This window comes from Quercus lobata, chromosome 3 (assembly GCF_001633185.2).
Source record: "Quercus lobata isolate SW786 chromosome 3, ValleyOak3.0 Primary Assembly, whole genome shotgun sequence".
Taxonomy (NCBI): Eukaryota; Viridiplantae; Streptophyta; class Magnoliopsida; order Fagales; family Fagaceae; genus Quercus; species Quercus lobata.
Window position 1 is genome coordinate 55,068,439 of NC_044906.1, and position 14,943 is coordinate 55,083,381.

Consider the following 14,943-nt stretch of genomic DNA (forward strand, 5'->3'; position numbering starts at 1 on the left):
GTGATTCCAACTTCCCAACAAGCCTTAACGGACTATCAATAGGTAAGCAGCTTGTAAAGAACTTAGAGGGTCACCCCACCACCAACCTGAGTTGCATGGCACCCTCCACTTGATGGCTGTTTGAAAATTAACTTTGATGGAGCAACATTCAATGACATAAACAAGGTAGGCCTGGGAGTAGTTATTCAGGATGGCTTTGGTCAGGTGCTAGCCTCACTATTAGAGCAGATTCAACTCCCCTTCTCTTCGGACCTGGTGGAAGCAATGGCAGTGGCAAGAGCTCTATCCTTTGTTGTAGAACTTGGCTTCTTAAGATTCATCTTAGAAGGGGATTCAGAATTAATAATAAAAGCATTATAGAGCAAGGAAGACTCATTAGCTCCCTTTGCTAGCTGTAGTCAAAACCACAATAGATGTCAACAATGTTTCATTTTCCCACATTCGTAGACTTGGCAATGCTGTTGCTTATAACCTTGCAAAACATGCACGACATGTCGCAGGTTTACAGGTGTGGATGGAGGATGTTCCTCCACACATCTATTATGTATTGTTAACTGACCATGGTTGATTTAGTTTAATGAAATTCAAGTCTTGATTCTCCAAAAAAAAAAAAAAAAGTAAAAATTAATTTAGACCTTTTAATTGCATGAGGTTACATAACTTATAGTACAGCTAATTATACGACATTCAATCTTGTGGATCTTGTTAGATTTCGTATTTTATTTCTTCTCTTCCTCTCAACCAAAATCTAAAGTCCTATCACCACGCATACTTAGCGCAATGGTCACTCCACAAGTATAAGTGCTTGTGGGGTGTGAGGAATAAGGGCCAAGGCTCAAGCCTCTAGGAGGGAGTTTCACACATATATACACTTAGATTAAGTTAGAGTAGAATTTCTATCTTGTAAAAAAAAAAAAAAAAAAAAAAAAAAACACCAAAGTCCTAAAGCATGTCTTAGGGACACAGAGTCTCAGACATTGCACACCTAATTTTACAACTTATTTCAAATTTTATTTTAAAACACTTTCTAAAAAAATATATATTTATGACATTCTAGAAATGTTTGGTATGTGGAAATAGATATCCAATAGTGGAGTGATAATTCATGTGTAAATTGTAATATCTAGCATTACCCAAAATATTCATTTTTTACAGCGGATTTCATTATGCATAACGCATATAATTAGTTTATTATAATTAATTAATAATTAAAATTATATGTTCTATGATATGAGATCAAAAATAAGAAATGACAAGATAATTTTTGTATAGAAATGAAGTTATTAGGTTATTTTGACACATCTTTATTACATGGAATAATTAGGTTATTCTTTTTTAAAAAGAGATGTAATAGCTATTCCTTAATAGGTGTGAGTTGTAACAGCTTTTGAAATTAATATATTTTCAACCATCAACGAGTGTGGTGTCACGGTGTGAAGTAAGGGTGTGCAGAAAGTCACCGTGACCGATCCAGTTGACCGGCACTAACCTTCCCACACCGCTACTACAATTGACCAACAGAGCCGATGTCAGTGATTGGAGCGTGAAGGGAGTTTTGATGCCGGTGTGGTGTAGCCATCGGATCAGAAAATCTGAAATCGAGTCTCGTCGAACCGAACCGATTCTTGTGTGTAATTTTCAGATGTTTGGATACAACATTGTTTTATAGAGTATCCATTTTAATTTTTTTTAATAAAATGTCATCATATTGGGTTTTATAAAAAAAGAAAAAAAGAAAAAAAAAGGGCACTGTTTTGTGCTAGGTTTTTAGATTTCTACCCTAAGTATAAATTCACTCTATCATCTCTCATAACCTTAACTCTCTCTCTCACTAGCCTGACGCCTCACCTCTGAGCTCTCATCGCTTAGCTCAGCTGGCCTTTACAGCAGCAGCAGGCACCCACCAGTCTCCGGCTCACCACGGCAAACCTCGGTAAGCCATAAGCCCCTCTCCTCTCTCATCTCTCGGAAAAACCAAAGTCCAAACTAAGCTTATCATGTTTTTTATTACTTTTTTAGCACTTGTTTGGTTTCAGTTGTTTGGACTCAATGATAATAGTAATAGTATAAATTATAAACTTAGTAATACTCATCATGTTTTTTTTAATCATTTTTTCAGCCCTTGTTTGGACTTTGGACTTTGGAGTGTTACATTTTTACTTTAGTCCCACTTAATTCTTTAGGTAACTTACTTGCATAGTTGCATTGCATGAGCTAGCTAATTAGTAACTCAGTGTGTTACTGTCTACTAAGTACTAACCTTTTTTTTTTCTTCAGCATTTTAATTTCCTTCACCGAGAGGTAATCACTAAACACTAATCACTCACTATATTCAATATTTTCATTTTAAATTTTTAGTACTCAATAACAACTACTTTAAGTTTACATATATAATTAACTTTTATTTTATATTTATATTGAAAATAATATAATGAATTCCTTGTTAACATTAGTGACATGAATTGTTGAGTAATGACTAATGATTGTTAGTCTATTATTGTTGCCTTGTTGTAACTAAACTAATTTGTTATTGCTATTATTGGATCTGATTGTGACATTCATTGATTGAGAGTAGGCTATTTAATATTGTATTTGCTGGAAAAATTATAATTTGACATTGTTGTGGAAACTTTGTTTTTTTGTTGGTCGAAATTTTTTTTATTAGATGGTTGTCGATGCTCCACCTGGATTTGGTGCCTTTAGGGACCCTAACCCCCCTCCTCTTGGTAGTGCTAACCCTAATCCACCTAAACCTGCAGCACCAATTGGTCTTGGTGCATCACTTCCCCCACTGTCACCTAAACAAGGTGGTAAGGACCCATCTATAGTATGACAACGCTTCATTAAGTTGCTGGTCTTGATCCCAAGAAGCCTAGAACTGAATGCAAGTATTGTAAAAATCAATATAATTGCCATGGTAAGAAAAATGGTACTTCGGGCATGTTGCAACACATGAATGTGTGTAAGAAGTGGCCTTTTCCCTGTGATGATAAGCAAAAAAATTTGTCTTTCCAAGTTAAGAGGGAAGGGGAAAGTGGTTCAAATATGTTAGTGGTTGCAAACTATAATGAAGAGAGGATAAGGTTGGAGTTGGCAAGGATGATTATTATTGATGAATTACCTTTTAAATTTGTGGAGCATCAAGGCTTTCAAGAATTTATGGAAATAGTTGAGCTTAGGTTTCCTATTCCCCATCGCACTACCATTGCAAGGGCTTGTATGAAAATTTATTCTAGTGAGGTGGATGTTTTGGGAAGGGCTTTTGTTGGGCAACAGGTTTGTGTGACAACGGATACTTGGACGTCCATACAAAACTTGAACTATATGGTAGTCACCGCACACTTTATTGATGGGGATTGGACTTACCAAAAGAAAATCTTGAACTTTTGCCCTATAACTAATCACAAAGGAGACATCATAGGTAGAGTGGTTGAGTCATGTTTGTTGAAGTGGGGTATAGACCGGTTGTTTACAATTACCGTGAACAATGCTAGTTCTAATGATGTGACAATTGATTATGTGAAGAAGAAAACAAAAGAAATAGATAGTCGCATATTGGGTGGTGAGTTCATGCATATGCATTGTTGTGCACATATCTTGAATTTGACAGTGCAAAGTGGGTTGAAGTCCATTCACTAATCAATTGCCAATGTTTGGAATGCGGTGCGATATGTGAGAGCCTCTCTTGCAAGGTTTGAGAAGTTTCAAGAATGTGTTGAAAATGAGAAAATTAAAGCCAAATGTTTGTTGTCTTTTAATGTGCCAACAAGGTGGAATTCGACTAATCTCATATTAGATTGAGCTTTGAAATTTGTGAGAACATTTGATAGGTTGGAAGAGGAGGATGAACATTACAAACTTTATTTTTGTGAAGCAGATGAAAATGGGAAAAAGCCCATTGGTCTTCCTAACTATCTTGATTGGGAAAATGTCAAGACCTTTGTGAAATTTCTTGACATATTTTATGAAGTGACACTTAGATTTTTTGGATCCTTGTTTGTCACTTCTAATACATACTTCCATGAGTTAATTAACATTGACGATCAATGGCAACAGTTGTGTAGTATTGATGGGGATCCACTTTTGAGGAGTATGGCAGTAGAAATGAAAAAAAATATGATAAGTATTGGGAAAGTATAGATAATATCAATTTGATACTTTTTGTTGCTGTTGTTCTTGACCCAAGGTATAGACTAAAGTATGTCAAGTTTTGGTTTAGGGAGTGGTATGGAAAGGACAAGGGGGATGCGATGAGCTCTAAGGTTTGGGATGCATTGACAAGGTTGTATGTGGAGAGAGTGGGTCAAAATGGAGCTTTGACTTCTAGTGGTAGTGGTAGTGGTACTTCATTGTTTAGGGACCTCCAGGCCAAGTGTTGGTAATGCTTCATTGTCCAATCACATTAAAAGCTATAATAACAGGTTCAAGCAACACTTGGCGGATGAAGACAGTGTAGAAAGCAAATCTAAGTTGGATAGGTATTTGTTGGAATCTTCTGAGGACCCTGATGTGGAAGATTTTTACATTTTGATGTGGTGGAAAATGAATTCTTCTAGATATCAAGTCCTTTCCCAAATTTCCCATGATGTGTTGGCTATTCTTGTCTGTACAGTTGCATCCGAGTATGCTTTTAGTACGAGGGGGCGTGTTTTGGATTTGTTCTGTAGTTCACTATCACCTATTACAGTTGAAGCCCTTATTTGTACCCAAAATTGGTTGAAGGATGCAAAGAAAAAAAAGACCAATAAAGCTTTGGGAGTGCATGGATAATGTGGAGAATATGGATGGTTTTTTAGATTGACACAGGTAAAAATATATATATGTTCATTTTGTTTGTTGTATGTATCAATTATTTATTTATTTGCTCAATACATAAGAATCATTTTGTTTTGAATGGGATTGTAGAAATTGCATCGGTTTGCCTAATGCCTATGAAGGAGGATCCAAGCACCGCTGTGTTGGATGAAGATGAGTGATGTGTTGCTCTTTGCTTGGAGTTAGTTAGTAGTTAGTATTATGTAAGTATACTTGCTATTGATGAAGTGTAAACTCGTCAGTCGTAATGGGTAGATGGAACTCCCCGTCAGCACCAGTGTATCCTCAAAAAGGGGTCACTGGTGTGGTGCCTGCCACAATGCCTCCGATGCCAAAGTTAGAACAATAAAGCAATTTGCCAAACTAGAGAGTAATAGGTATTTTATTAGAGTATCAGTATGTGTGTACCTTGTGCTGCCAATGTAAGGGCTTTATATATGTGATCTTGATTGCTAGCCGTTGGGGTGTTAATGCCTCTCTTTAGTAACGCCTCCAGCCCAATTATGGGGCTTTTATTAGGCTCTAACGGTCTGTTTTACTGGTTTCGTAACTGCCCAAGTTACTTGCTGGCATCATTGAATGACTTTCCTTACCTCGTCAGTGATGGCTGCTCATCGCCAGGGATGACCTCGTCACTAGGTTGACTTCGTCAAGGTAATGCGTTCTCGTCACTCCCATCAGTTACCCCCCTAGGTTCTATGGTCATCAGTGACGTGTCATGAGGGCCACAGAAGGTGAAAGGTTTTTTTTTTTCTGGGTTGTTTGTGACGCTTGGGGTTTTGTTTCGAATTTAATGCATGATGGCGGCGCGGTATGAAACGTGGCCACGTGGCACGTGCTGATTGAAGGCATTGATGGCATGACCCTTGGGTTTCTCGCTACTTTTCAGTTTCCTTGGATTTTTGGTTTCAAAAACTCCTCTTTTTCCTTTACTTTGATTTTTCTTTCTTTTCCTGCTCCGAGTGTTTGTCTCTCTTGCTTGTTTCTGCGATTATTCTGATTCTGCTCCGGCGACTTCGACCTTGCTCCGGCGACGAATTTTTCCGGCCTCGACTGTTCCGCTTTTCAAGGTACGCTACTCCTTCGATTTTTCTCAGATCTTTTTTCTTAATGGCCCCCTTATAAATTCCTGATTTTTCCTTTTTCTTTTGCTTTTGTTGTTTTTTTTTTTTGTGTTTGATGTGTGGGCATTTAGGATTGGGTACCCCTTTTCATGGTTAGTTCTTCTGAGGTTTGGGTAGCTTGCCCCTCAGTTTCTTTCTTTTTTACTCGCTTAGGGGCGGCTTTGGGTGTTTCCGGGGACTTTTTTCCTTTGATTGGGGACTATCTTTTTGAAGGTTGTGGGTTGAGTGTAGTTCTAGGGGAGCTATCTCCAATTTTAGGCCAGTCACTGGCTTGGTTTGAGGGAGAGACGAGGAGGATGTCGGAGGTGAGATCCAGCGAACTAGACACTGGGTTGTCGTCTAGTGGTGGCCCGGTTGAGGGTGATACGGCCGTTTCCACCCCTTGTTAGGTTAGGGCTTTTTACGCTCTTAACGAGGAGTGTGGGCTGGATGCTGACACCATGGCTAGGTTCAAGGATAGGATCCAGTTTCTTGCGCGAGTACATGTTCGTCGGCCTGGTCCTGAGGATCGGGCCTGCCACTTCTTTCCTGGTGAAGTATGCTTCTACGAGGCTGCTTTCACTTCTAGGCTTAGGCTAGCCGTCCATCCTTTGGTGATGGAGCTCTTGGGTCATTTTGGCATTGCCCCTAGGTAACTCATGCCTAACTCCTAGAGGATAGTTATCAACTGTATGGAGATTTGGCTGGCTGCCAACGGAAATATGATCAAAGTGATTGAGCTCATCCACCTTTACCGTTTAAAGGAATTGAAAGAGTATGGGTATTATGAGCTAGTCCCCTGGACGAGGAGGACTAGAATCATTAAGGGTTTAGCCTCGTCATTCAGGTACTGGAAATCACGTTTCTTTTTCGTGTCCGGGGATGATTTTGAGACCCCTTCTAGCGAGGCTTGGGGTGATATCCCAAGGTTACTTCGTCAGTGGGGAATCCCAAACTTAGGTGCGTCCACGTTTCTACTCGTCTGTTTATTTTCGTTTTGCATATTTGGTCGTCACTAACCACTTGTTCAATTTCTTTTGCAGTTAAAAGATGCCCCCAACTGAAAAGCAAGTACCAGGGTCGTGTTGAGAAGGCAATAGAATATGTAGAGTCGATTAAGAGTTGGGACGATCTCCTTGACCCATGGATGCTTGCTTTCTACTGCTTAAGGCCGGACCCATCTCCTTACGTTTTGCGCAGCATCAACATCGAGGAGAAGAAGAGTAAGTGTTTACCTCGTCAGTACTGATCTTCACTTGTGTACTTTGGGTTTCTTAGTTTCTCCCTTTTTTTTTATAGAGATGATGACTAGATTCAACAAAAATATGTACGCCAAGATGAGGTCCAAGAAGGACGAACCCTTGGCGAACATTGGCAAGAAGGGAGTTCGCATCACGGGAAAGGGTTCGTCGTCCTTCCTTCCACAGATGCCACTCCCATCGTCTCTGGAGTAGAGAGTCTACGGGTGGCTTCACCGGCCACTTCAGTTGAGGAGATCCCTACCCTGTCATCAAAGAGGCCGAGACTGTCAGCCAAAGAGAAAGAGAAGGAGAGAGCGGGCTCGTCCATCTAGGATGACGAAAGTGTGGCCGTGGAGCGGGCACATAATGTTGTGAAGGCTGAAGACCTTAAGGTCTTTTCTGGAGTGCCTCTCAATGTGGTTGCAAGTCAGCATGTTCATAAGATCGTGCAGGTAAGGCTGTTTATGCATTTTCCTTGGTTTCTTTTCACATCAATTTCCCCATCCTTTTTTACTGACGCACTTAATTTACTTTGTCAGGTGTTGGGGGAGAGCCTTCACCTTGCTTCTGAGTGTCTCACTCAAGAGGCTAAGGTGGCTTTTTTGGCGTCCAGGATGGAGGCTCTGAAGAAGGAGAACTTCACGCTGAAAAAGGACCTCATAGAGTCAATGGACGAGGCTGCCACATTGAAGGAGAAAGTCAAGGCTTTGAATTCCGACCTTAGGGTCTAGCGTCAGCTGAACCTAGAGAAGGACGACCAGCTACAGGCGGCAAAGGAGAAGTTAAAGACGATCGCTGCTAGGTCCGTCGAGGCCTTCCAGCAAACTGAGGAGTATTCCACAGTACTTTTCAGCTGGTACTTCAAGGGCTTCGAGCTCCTTCGTAGGTACCTCGTCAAGCATCCTATAGGGGTTGATCTGCCGAATTTGGATCTAGAAGTGGTAGATCAAGAGATGGCTACTGACGAGGCTGCCCAGTCATCTGCACCTGAAGGTGACGCCCCTGTTGCTGATGATGCCCCTATTGCTGATGATGCTCCCGCTGCTGCTGACGATCCTGTTACTGACGCTCCAGACACTCGAACCTGATACTTAGGAAAATTTATCTGTTATATATGCTCGTTGTGTTTTGGGCTTTTTGGTGATGTATATATATATGTTTTTTTTAATCTATTTTCATAACAATGTCTCTTGGCCTTCTGTTTCATGGGTCTGTAGGAAGAACAAGGATAATTGCTCACTGTTTTTGTGCTTTTTATGATTTTGTACTTACCCGTTTTTATGGCTATGCTTGTGTTTATGACCATGCATGTGTTTGTGATTTAGCATAAATTTCTTAGCATACCTTGTACTCAGCTTGTACTTAGTGTAAATTTCTTAGCCGTGATTTGCTCGTTACTCTTTATCCTTAATGAGGGTTCTTGTCCTTCTTCTTTTTCTCCTTATCCTTTCTCTTGCGGATTCGTCAGTATCCTGAGTTCGTCAAGCGGGACTTTGCCATTTGCATAGGCTTTAAGGATTGTGTCTTTGTCACTAGCTCGTTCTGGGGACATTTGCTTCTTTTATGTCTTCGTTAGTGACTTACATCCGTCAAAGCGGAATCTTATCACTTGGCCACTTTTCGGTGACTTACATTCACTTAAGGAATCTCGTCACTTCAGGATTCGTCAGTGATTTACATCCGTCTTGGCGGAATTTTATCACTTGGCCATTTTTTGGTGACTTACATCCACTTAAGGAATCTCGTCACTTCAGGATTCGTCAGTGATTTACATCCGTCTTAGCGGAATTTTATCACTTAGCTTTTATATACTTTGTACCCCTAGTGAGGGTCGTTAGTAACTTACATCCGTCAAAGCGGAATCTTGTTACTTTAGTTTGCCTTATACCCGTTGGGGTTGTCGTCAGTAACTTACATCCGTCAATGCGGAATCTTGTTACTTTAGTTTACCTTATAATTGGCTAGACCTGTTTGCACAAAGACATCAGAGAATAAATTTTTTTTTATTAAATTCAAGAATGACTGCATTTGTCAATTACATCTACTAGTGGTACTTTTTTAAATGCTCAATGTTCCATGGTCGAGGGAGCCTTTGTCTGTCCATGGTTTCGAGGTGGTAATTTCCTTGTCTTGAGTAATGAATGACTCAATAAGGTCCTTCCCACGTGGGACCCAATTTTCCCTGGGTAGGGTCTTTAGTTGCTGTGGTGGTCTTGCGTAGGACAAGGTCTCCTATGTCCAGTCGCCTGAGTTTAACCCTCTTATTGTAGTACTCGGTCATCTTTTTCTGATACTTTGTCATCTTGCTGGATGCGTTGTCTCTTACTTCGTCCAGACAATCCAGGTTGAGTCGTAGTTCGTCGTCATTGATCCCTTCATTGAATGTTCCTCGTCTGATGCTCGTTACTCCCACTTCGACTGGGATTACTGCTTCTGTGTCATAGGTAAGCCTGAAGGGGGTTTCTCCTGTCGGGGTTCTGGCGATGGTTTTGTAAGCCCACAGGACACTTGGTAATTCATCTGGCCAGGCACTCTTTGCATCGTCCAGCCTGGTCTTGATAATCTTGAGTAGTGTCCGGTTCGTCACTTCCGTCTGCCCGTTTGCCTGAGGATGCCCTGGGGACGAGAACTGATTCTTGATCCCAAGGTTTGAACAGAATTCCCTGAAACCTTGGCTGTCGAACTGCCTCCCATTATCTGATATGATTGTTAAGGGAATCCCGAACCTACAGATTATATTCTTCCACATAAAGCTCCGGATCCGAGCCTCAGTGATCGTTGCTAGAGCCTCTACTTCAACCCATTTCGTGAAATAATCAATTGCAACAAGTAGGAACTTTACCTGACCTTTACCTTTGGGTAGCGGACCGACGATGTCAATTCCCAACTGTGCAAATGGCCATGGAGAAGCTATAGTCGTCAGTCTCTCTGCTGGAAGCCGTTGCACCTTCCGTCTGCCCGTTTGCCTGAGGATGCCCTGGGGACGAGAACTGATTCTTGATCCCAAGGTTTGAACAGAATTCCCTGAAACCTTGGCTATCGAACTGCCTCCCATTATCTGATATGATCGTTAAGGGAATCCCGAACCTACAGATTATATTCTTCCACATAAAGCTCCGGATCCGAGCCTCAGTGATCGTTGCTAGAGCCTCTACTTCAACCCATTTCGTGAAATAATCAATTGCAACAAGTAGGAACTTTACCTGACCTTTACCTTTGGGTAGCGGACCGACGATGTCAATTCCCAACTGTGCAAATGGCCATGGAGAAGCTATAGTCGTCAGTCTCTCTGCTGGAAGCCGTTGCACATTCTCGTATTGCTGGCATTTGTTGCACAACTTGATGATCTCAGCAGCGTTTACCTGCATGGTTGGCCAAAAATATCCTGCTCGTACTACCTTATTCACCAGGGATATAGAGCCAGCGTGGTCGCCGCAAATTCCTCCATGGATTTCTTCCAGGATGTATCTAGCCTCTTCCTCATCGACGCACTTCAAGTAAGGCATAGAGAAGCCTCTCTTGTATAAGGCGTCATTCAGGATCGTGAACCTAGCCGCCCTCTTCTTGATCTTTTTAGCTTCTTCTGTGTTCTGAGGGAGGGGCTCATCCTAGAGGTAGGATATTATGGGCGTCATCCAGCTGTCTGTGCTCTGGATGGTGAATGTTGCAATTTCTTCGATACTAGGGTGTTTCTGGACCTCCATCGCCAGATCTGTGCTAATCTCCCCTTCTTCTGATGACGCTAGCTTTGATACTTCGTCAGACCCCATATTCTGACTTCTTGGGATCTGCATGAACTCCACTATATCGAACTCCTGAGTTAGATGTTTCGTGAGCTTGAGGTATTTCTGCATCCTTTCTTCCTTTGCTTCGTACTCCCCCCTGATCTGTCCTATCATTAGCTTTGAATCACTTTGGATCAACAAGTTTTTAGCACCAAGAGCCTTTCCAAGCCTCAGTCTCGTCAGTATCCCCTCGTATTCAGCTTCGTTGTTGGTGGATGGGAATTTTAGTTGGACCCCCATATTTGAGCACTTCTCCGTCAGGAGTGGTTATGACGACCCCTACTCCCCCCTTCCTCTGGGCTGACGAACTATCAGTTTGTATTGTCCATTTATCTGCCTCGTCGGTAATCCTATCTTCGTCTAGAAGAGTGAACTCTGCGATGAAGTCCACCAGAGCTTGCTCCTTGATCGCTGTTCTGGGATGGTACTCGATGTCAAATTGACTAAGTTCAATTGCCCACTGGACCATTCTTCCTGCTGCTTCAGGCTTGTTCATTGATTTCTTGATTGGTTGGTCCGTCATTACAAGAATGGGATTTGCCTGGAAATATTGCCTTAGCTTGCGCGAGGCTACTATTAGCGCAAACGCGATCTTTTCGATCCTTGGGTACCTAGACTCAACTCCTTGGAAGGCTTGGCTGACGTAGTAAACAGGGAGCTGCTTCTTGCCCTCTTCTCTGATCAGGGCTGCACTTACTGCCGAGGCTGACACTGCCAGGTATAAGTATAGGTTTTCCCCTTCTTTGGACGGGCTTTGGAGAGGTGGACTGCTGAGGTAACGCTTTAGTTCTTGGAACGCCACTTCGCACTCGTCGGTCCAGGCAAAAGCCTACTTCAAAGTCTTGAAAAAGGGCAGGCATTTGTCTGTAGCCCTGGAGATGAACCTGTTTAAAACCGCTATCCTTCCTATGAGTTTTTGAACATCTTTGACGGTTTTGGGTGAGGCCATGTCGATGATGGCTCGCACTTTCTTTGGGTTTGCTTCTATTCCTCTCTGGGACACCATGAATCCCAGGAACTTTCCCGAGGCTACCCCAAAAACACACTTACTTGGATTCAACCTCATCTGGTGTTTTTTGAGGGTTACAAACGTTTCCTTCAAGTCGTCCAGATGTGTGAGCTCTTCTTTACTCTTGACGAGCATATCGTCCACGTACACTTCCATGTTCCTGCCAATCTGTTGACTGAACATTTTGTTCACCAACCTCTGATACGTAGTTCCAGCATTTTTCAGCCCAAAAGGCATTACCTTGTAACAGTAGAATTCTTGACTTGTGATGAAGGCGGTCTTCTCCTGGTCTTCCTCAGCCATCTTTATCTGGTTGTACCCTGAGAAGGCGTCCATGAATGTCAGTAACTTGTGCCCGGCTGTGGAGTCCACAAGCTGGTCTATTCTTGGTAGAGGGAAGCTGTCCTTTGGACATGCCTTGTTCAGGTTGGTGAAGTCTACACACATCCTCCATTTCCCGTTTGCTTTCTTCATCAGGATGACGTTTGTGAGCCATTCAGGATAATACACCTCCCGGATGAATCCAACCGTCAGGAGTTTGGTAACTTCCTCTGCAACTGCGTGATCTCATTCTGGGGCGAAGGTTCTTCATCGTTGCTGGACGGGTTTCCATTCTGGGTCCACATTCAGCTTGTGTTGGATGACTTCTGGAGATATGCCTGGCATGTCCTCGTGGCTCCATGTGAAGACATCTAGATTCTCTTTAAGGAACCTTATGAGTCTTGTTTTCATCTCGGGGCTCAACGTCGTTCCTATCTTGGTCGTCTTGTTCGCTTCTCCTTCTACCAATTCCACCGTCTCCAGGGCCTCTATCCTGTCTTCTTCTTTTTCTTTAATCATCCATGTGTGGTTCTCCTTCCCAGCCAGGACAGCTTGATAGCATTCTCTTTCCAGGACTTGATCTCCCTTCACTTCACCGACGCCATTATCTGTTGGAAATTTCACCTTCAAACAGTAGGTTGACGTCGCCGCCTTCCACTTGTTGAGGGTAGGCCTCCCAATGATGACATTGTAGGATGAGGGAAAATCTACCACCAGGAAGTCTACTTGTCGGGTCAACTGTACTGGGTAGGCCCCTACTGTCACCGTCAATATCACTATGCCCCTGGGGTAGACCCTATCTCCGCTGAAGCTGACGAGTGGAGAGTCAAAAGGGCGCAGTTTTTTAGGATCTAGCCTCAGCTGTTGGAAGGCTGGGAAGTAGATGATGTCTGCGGAGCTTCTGTTATTGACGAGGATCCTCTTCGTATTGAACCCTTCTATATTCAGCATTATGACCAAGGGATCGTTGTAGGGTTGCTTCACTCCCATGGCGTCTCTTTCACCGAAGGACATGTCCTAGTATGTTCGTCGGTGCTTGGACAGAGGTATGGCGTGGACGCTGTTCACCTATCTCTGATATGCCTTTTTGAGTGATTTAAACGATCCTCTTGAAAACAGTCCTCCTGTAATCGTGTTTATCTCCCCGATCACCTTGTGTGGAGGCTGGGACGGATGGTCATCATTCCGGGAGAAGGATTCATGCTGGATTTTATTGTCGTCCCTAAACTTGCTATATTATCCTTTTTTCACATATTTCTGTGACTTCCCTTTCCGTATTAAATCCTCTATTTTCTCCTTTAGGTCTCTGCAATCCTCCGTGTGGTAGCCGTGATTTTTGTGGAACCGGCAATACTTGTTCTTGTCACGGACATTGGGGGATGAGTGCAATGGCCTAGGCCATTTGAGATAATGCTCGTCCTTGATCTGCGTGAAAATTTTGTCAACAGGCATAACCAAAGGAGTAAATCTTACCGTCCGAGGATTTTTATCATCTTTCCTCCTGTTCCCGTCATTGTTCCGACGGTCTGGTCGGTCTCTATTCTGCCCCCTACGGTCGTCTTCCCTCTTGGCCTTGTCTCCTGGCTTCTCAACATCCTTTACGGCAGCTAAAGTATCTTCAGCATTCATGTACTTCTATACCTTTAGGAGCATTTCTGCCATCGTCTTTAGGGGGTTCTTTGCGAGGGAGGCCACAAGGTCTCTGGACCTCAACCCCGCCTTGAAGGTCGTTAGCTGCACCTTATCATCAGCTTCGTCCACCTCCAGAGTCTCTCGGGTGAATCGTTTGACATACGACCTCAGAGTTTCCTTCTCTCCCTGTCTTATGGTGAGTAAGTAGTCTACTGGCCTCTTTGGATGTTGCCCCCCTATGAAATGGCGCAAGAAGGCACTACTTAATTGATCGAAGTTGTCTATGGACGAGTTTAGCAATTTCGTAAACCATTCTCTTGCAGCTCCTTTGAGAGTCGTTGGGAAGGAACGACACAGTATCTCGTCAGGTGGTTGTTGAAGACCTAGAGTCGTCTTGAAGGTATTAAGATGATCCTGAGGGTCTTTTAGTTCGTCGAATGGCTCAAGTTGAGGTAAGCGAAACTTTGACGATACAAGGCATTCGAGTACCGCGGCGGTGAAAGGTGAATCCGTAGCCCTTACCATTTTGTCTACGCTTCAGTCCGTCTTCTCCTTAATGACGCTCCTCAGTTCGTCCATTTCCTTCCTCATTTCTCGAAGGAGATCCGAGTTCTGCTCGTCTGGAGTAGTTGGCCTCTGAGGGGTTCCTCTCCGGTGACTATCCCCTTCTCCCTCCAGGTTACCCTTGGACCGATTCTCTTCCTGTTGAGCTTGTTGAACCTGCTGGAGCCTAGCTTCATTTCCTGGTTCTGTTTGGTGAGTTCTTCAATGGTGGCTGCAAGGGCTTGGACTTGCTGGGCCAAGGCTGCTAAATCTGGGTTGGATTCCATCTGAATGTAGAGGGTTGATGGAAACTACGTTTTCAAATATGAATTTGAGAATGTCGTTCCCCACAGACGGCGCCAAACTGATGAAGTGTAAATTTGTCAGTCGTAATGGGCAGATGGAACTCCCCGTCACCACTAGTGTATCCTCAAAAAGGGGTCACCGGTGTGGTGCCTGCCACAACGCCTTCGATGCTAAAGTTAGAACAATAA

At 43.1% G+C, this 14,943-nt stretch overlaps 1 protein-coding gene across 1 annotated transcript; it reads right to left on the minus strand.

Annotated features, from left to right (window-relative positions):
* Positions 1-13,909: 13,909 nt before the first annotated feature.
* Positions 13,910-14,431, minus strand: LOC115981088. Its single transcript, XM_031103275.1, has one exon. It carries the CDS (start codon positions 14,429-14,431, stop codon positions 13,910-13,912), a length of 522 nt encoding a protein of 173 aa, XP_030959135.1.
* Positions 14,432-14,943: the final 512 nt, after the last annotated feature.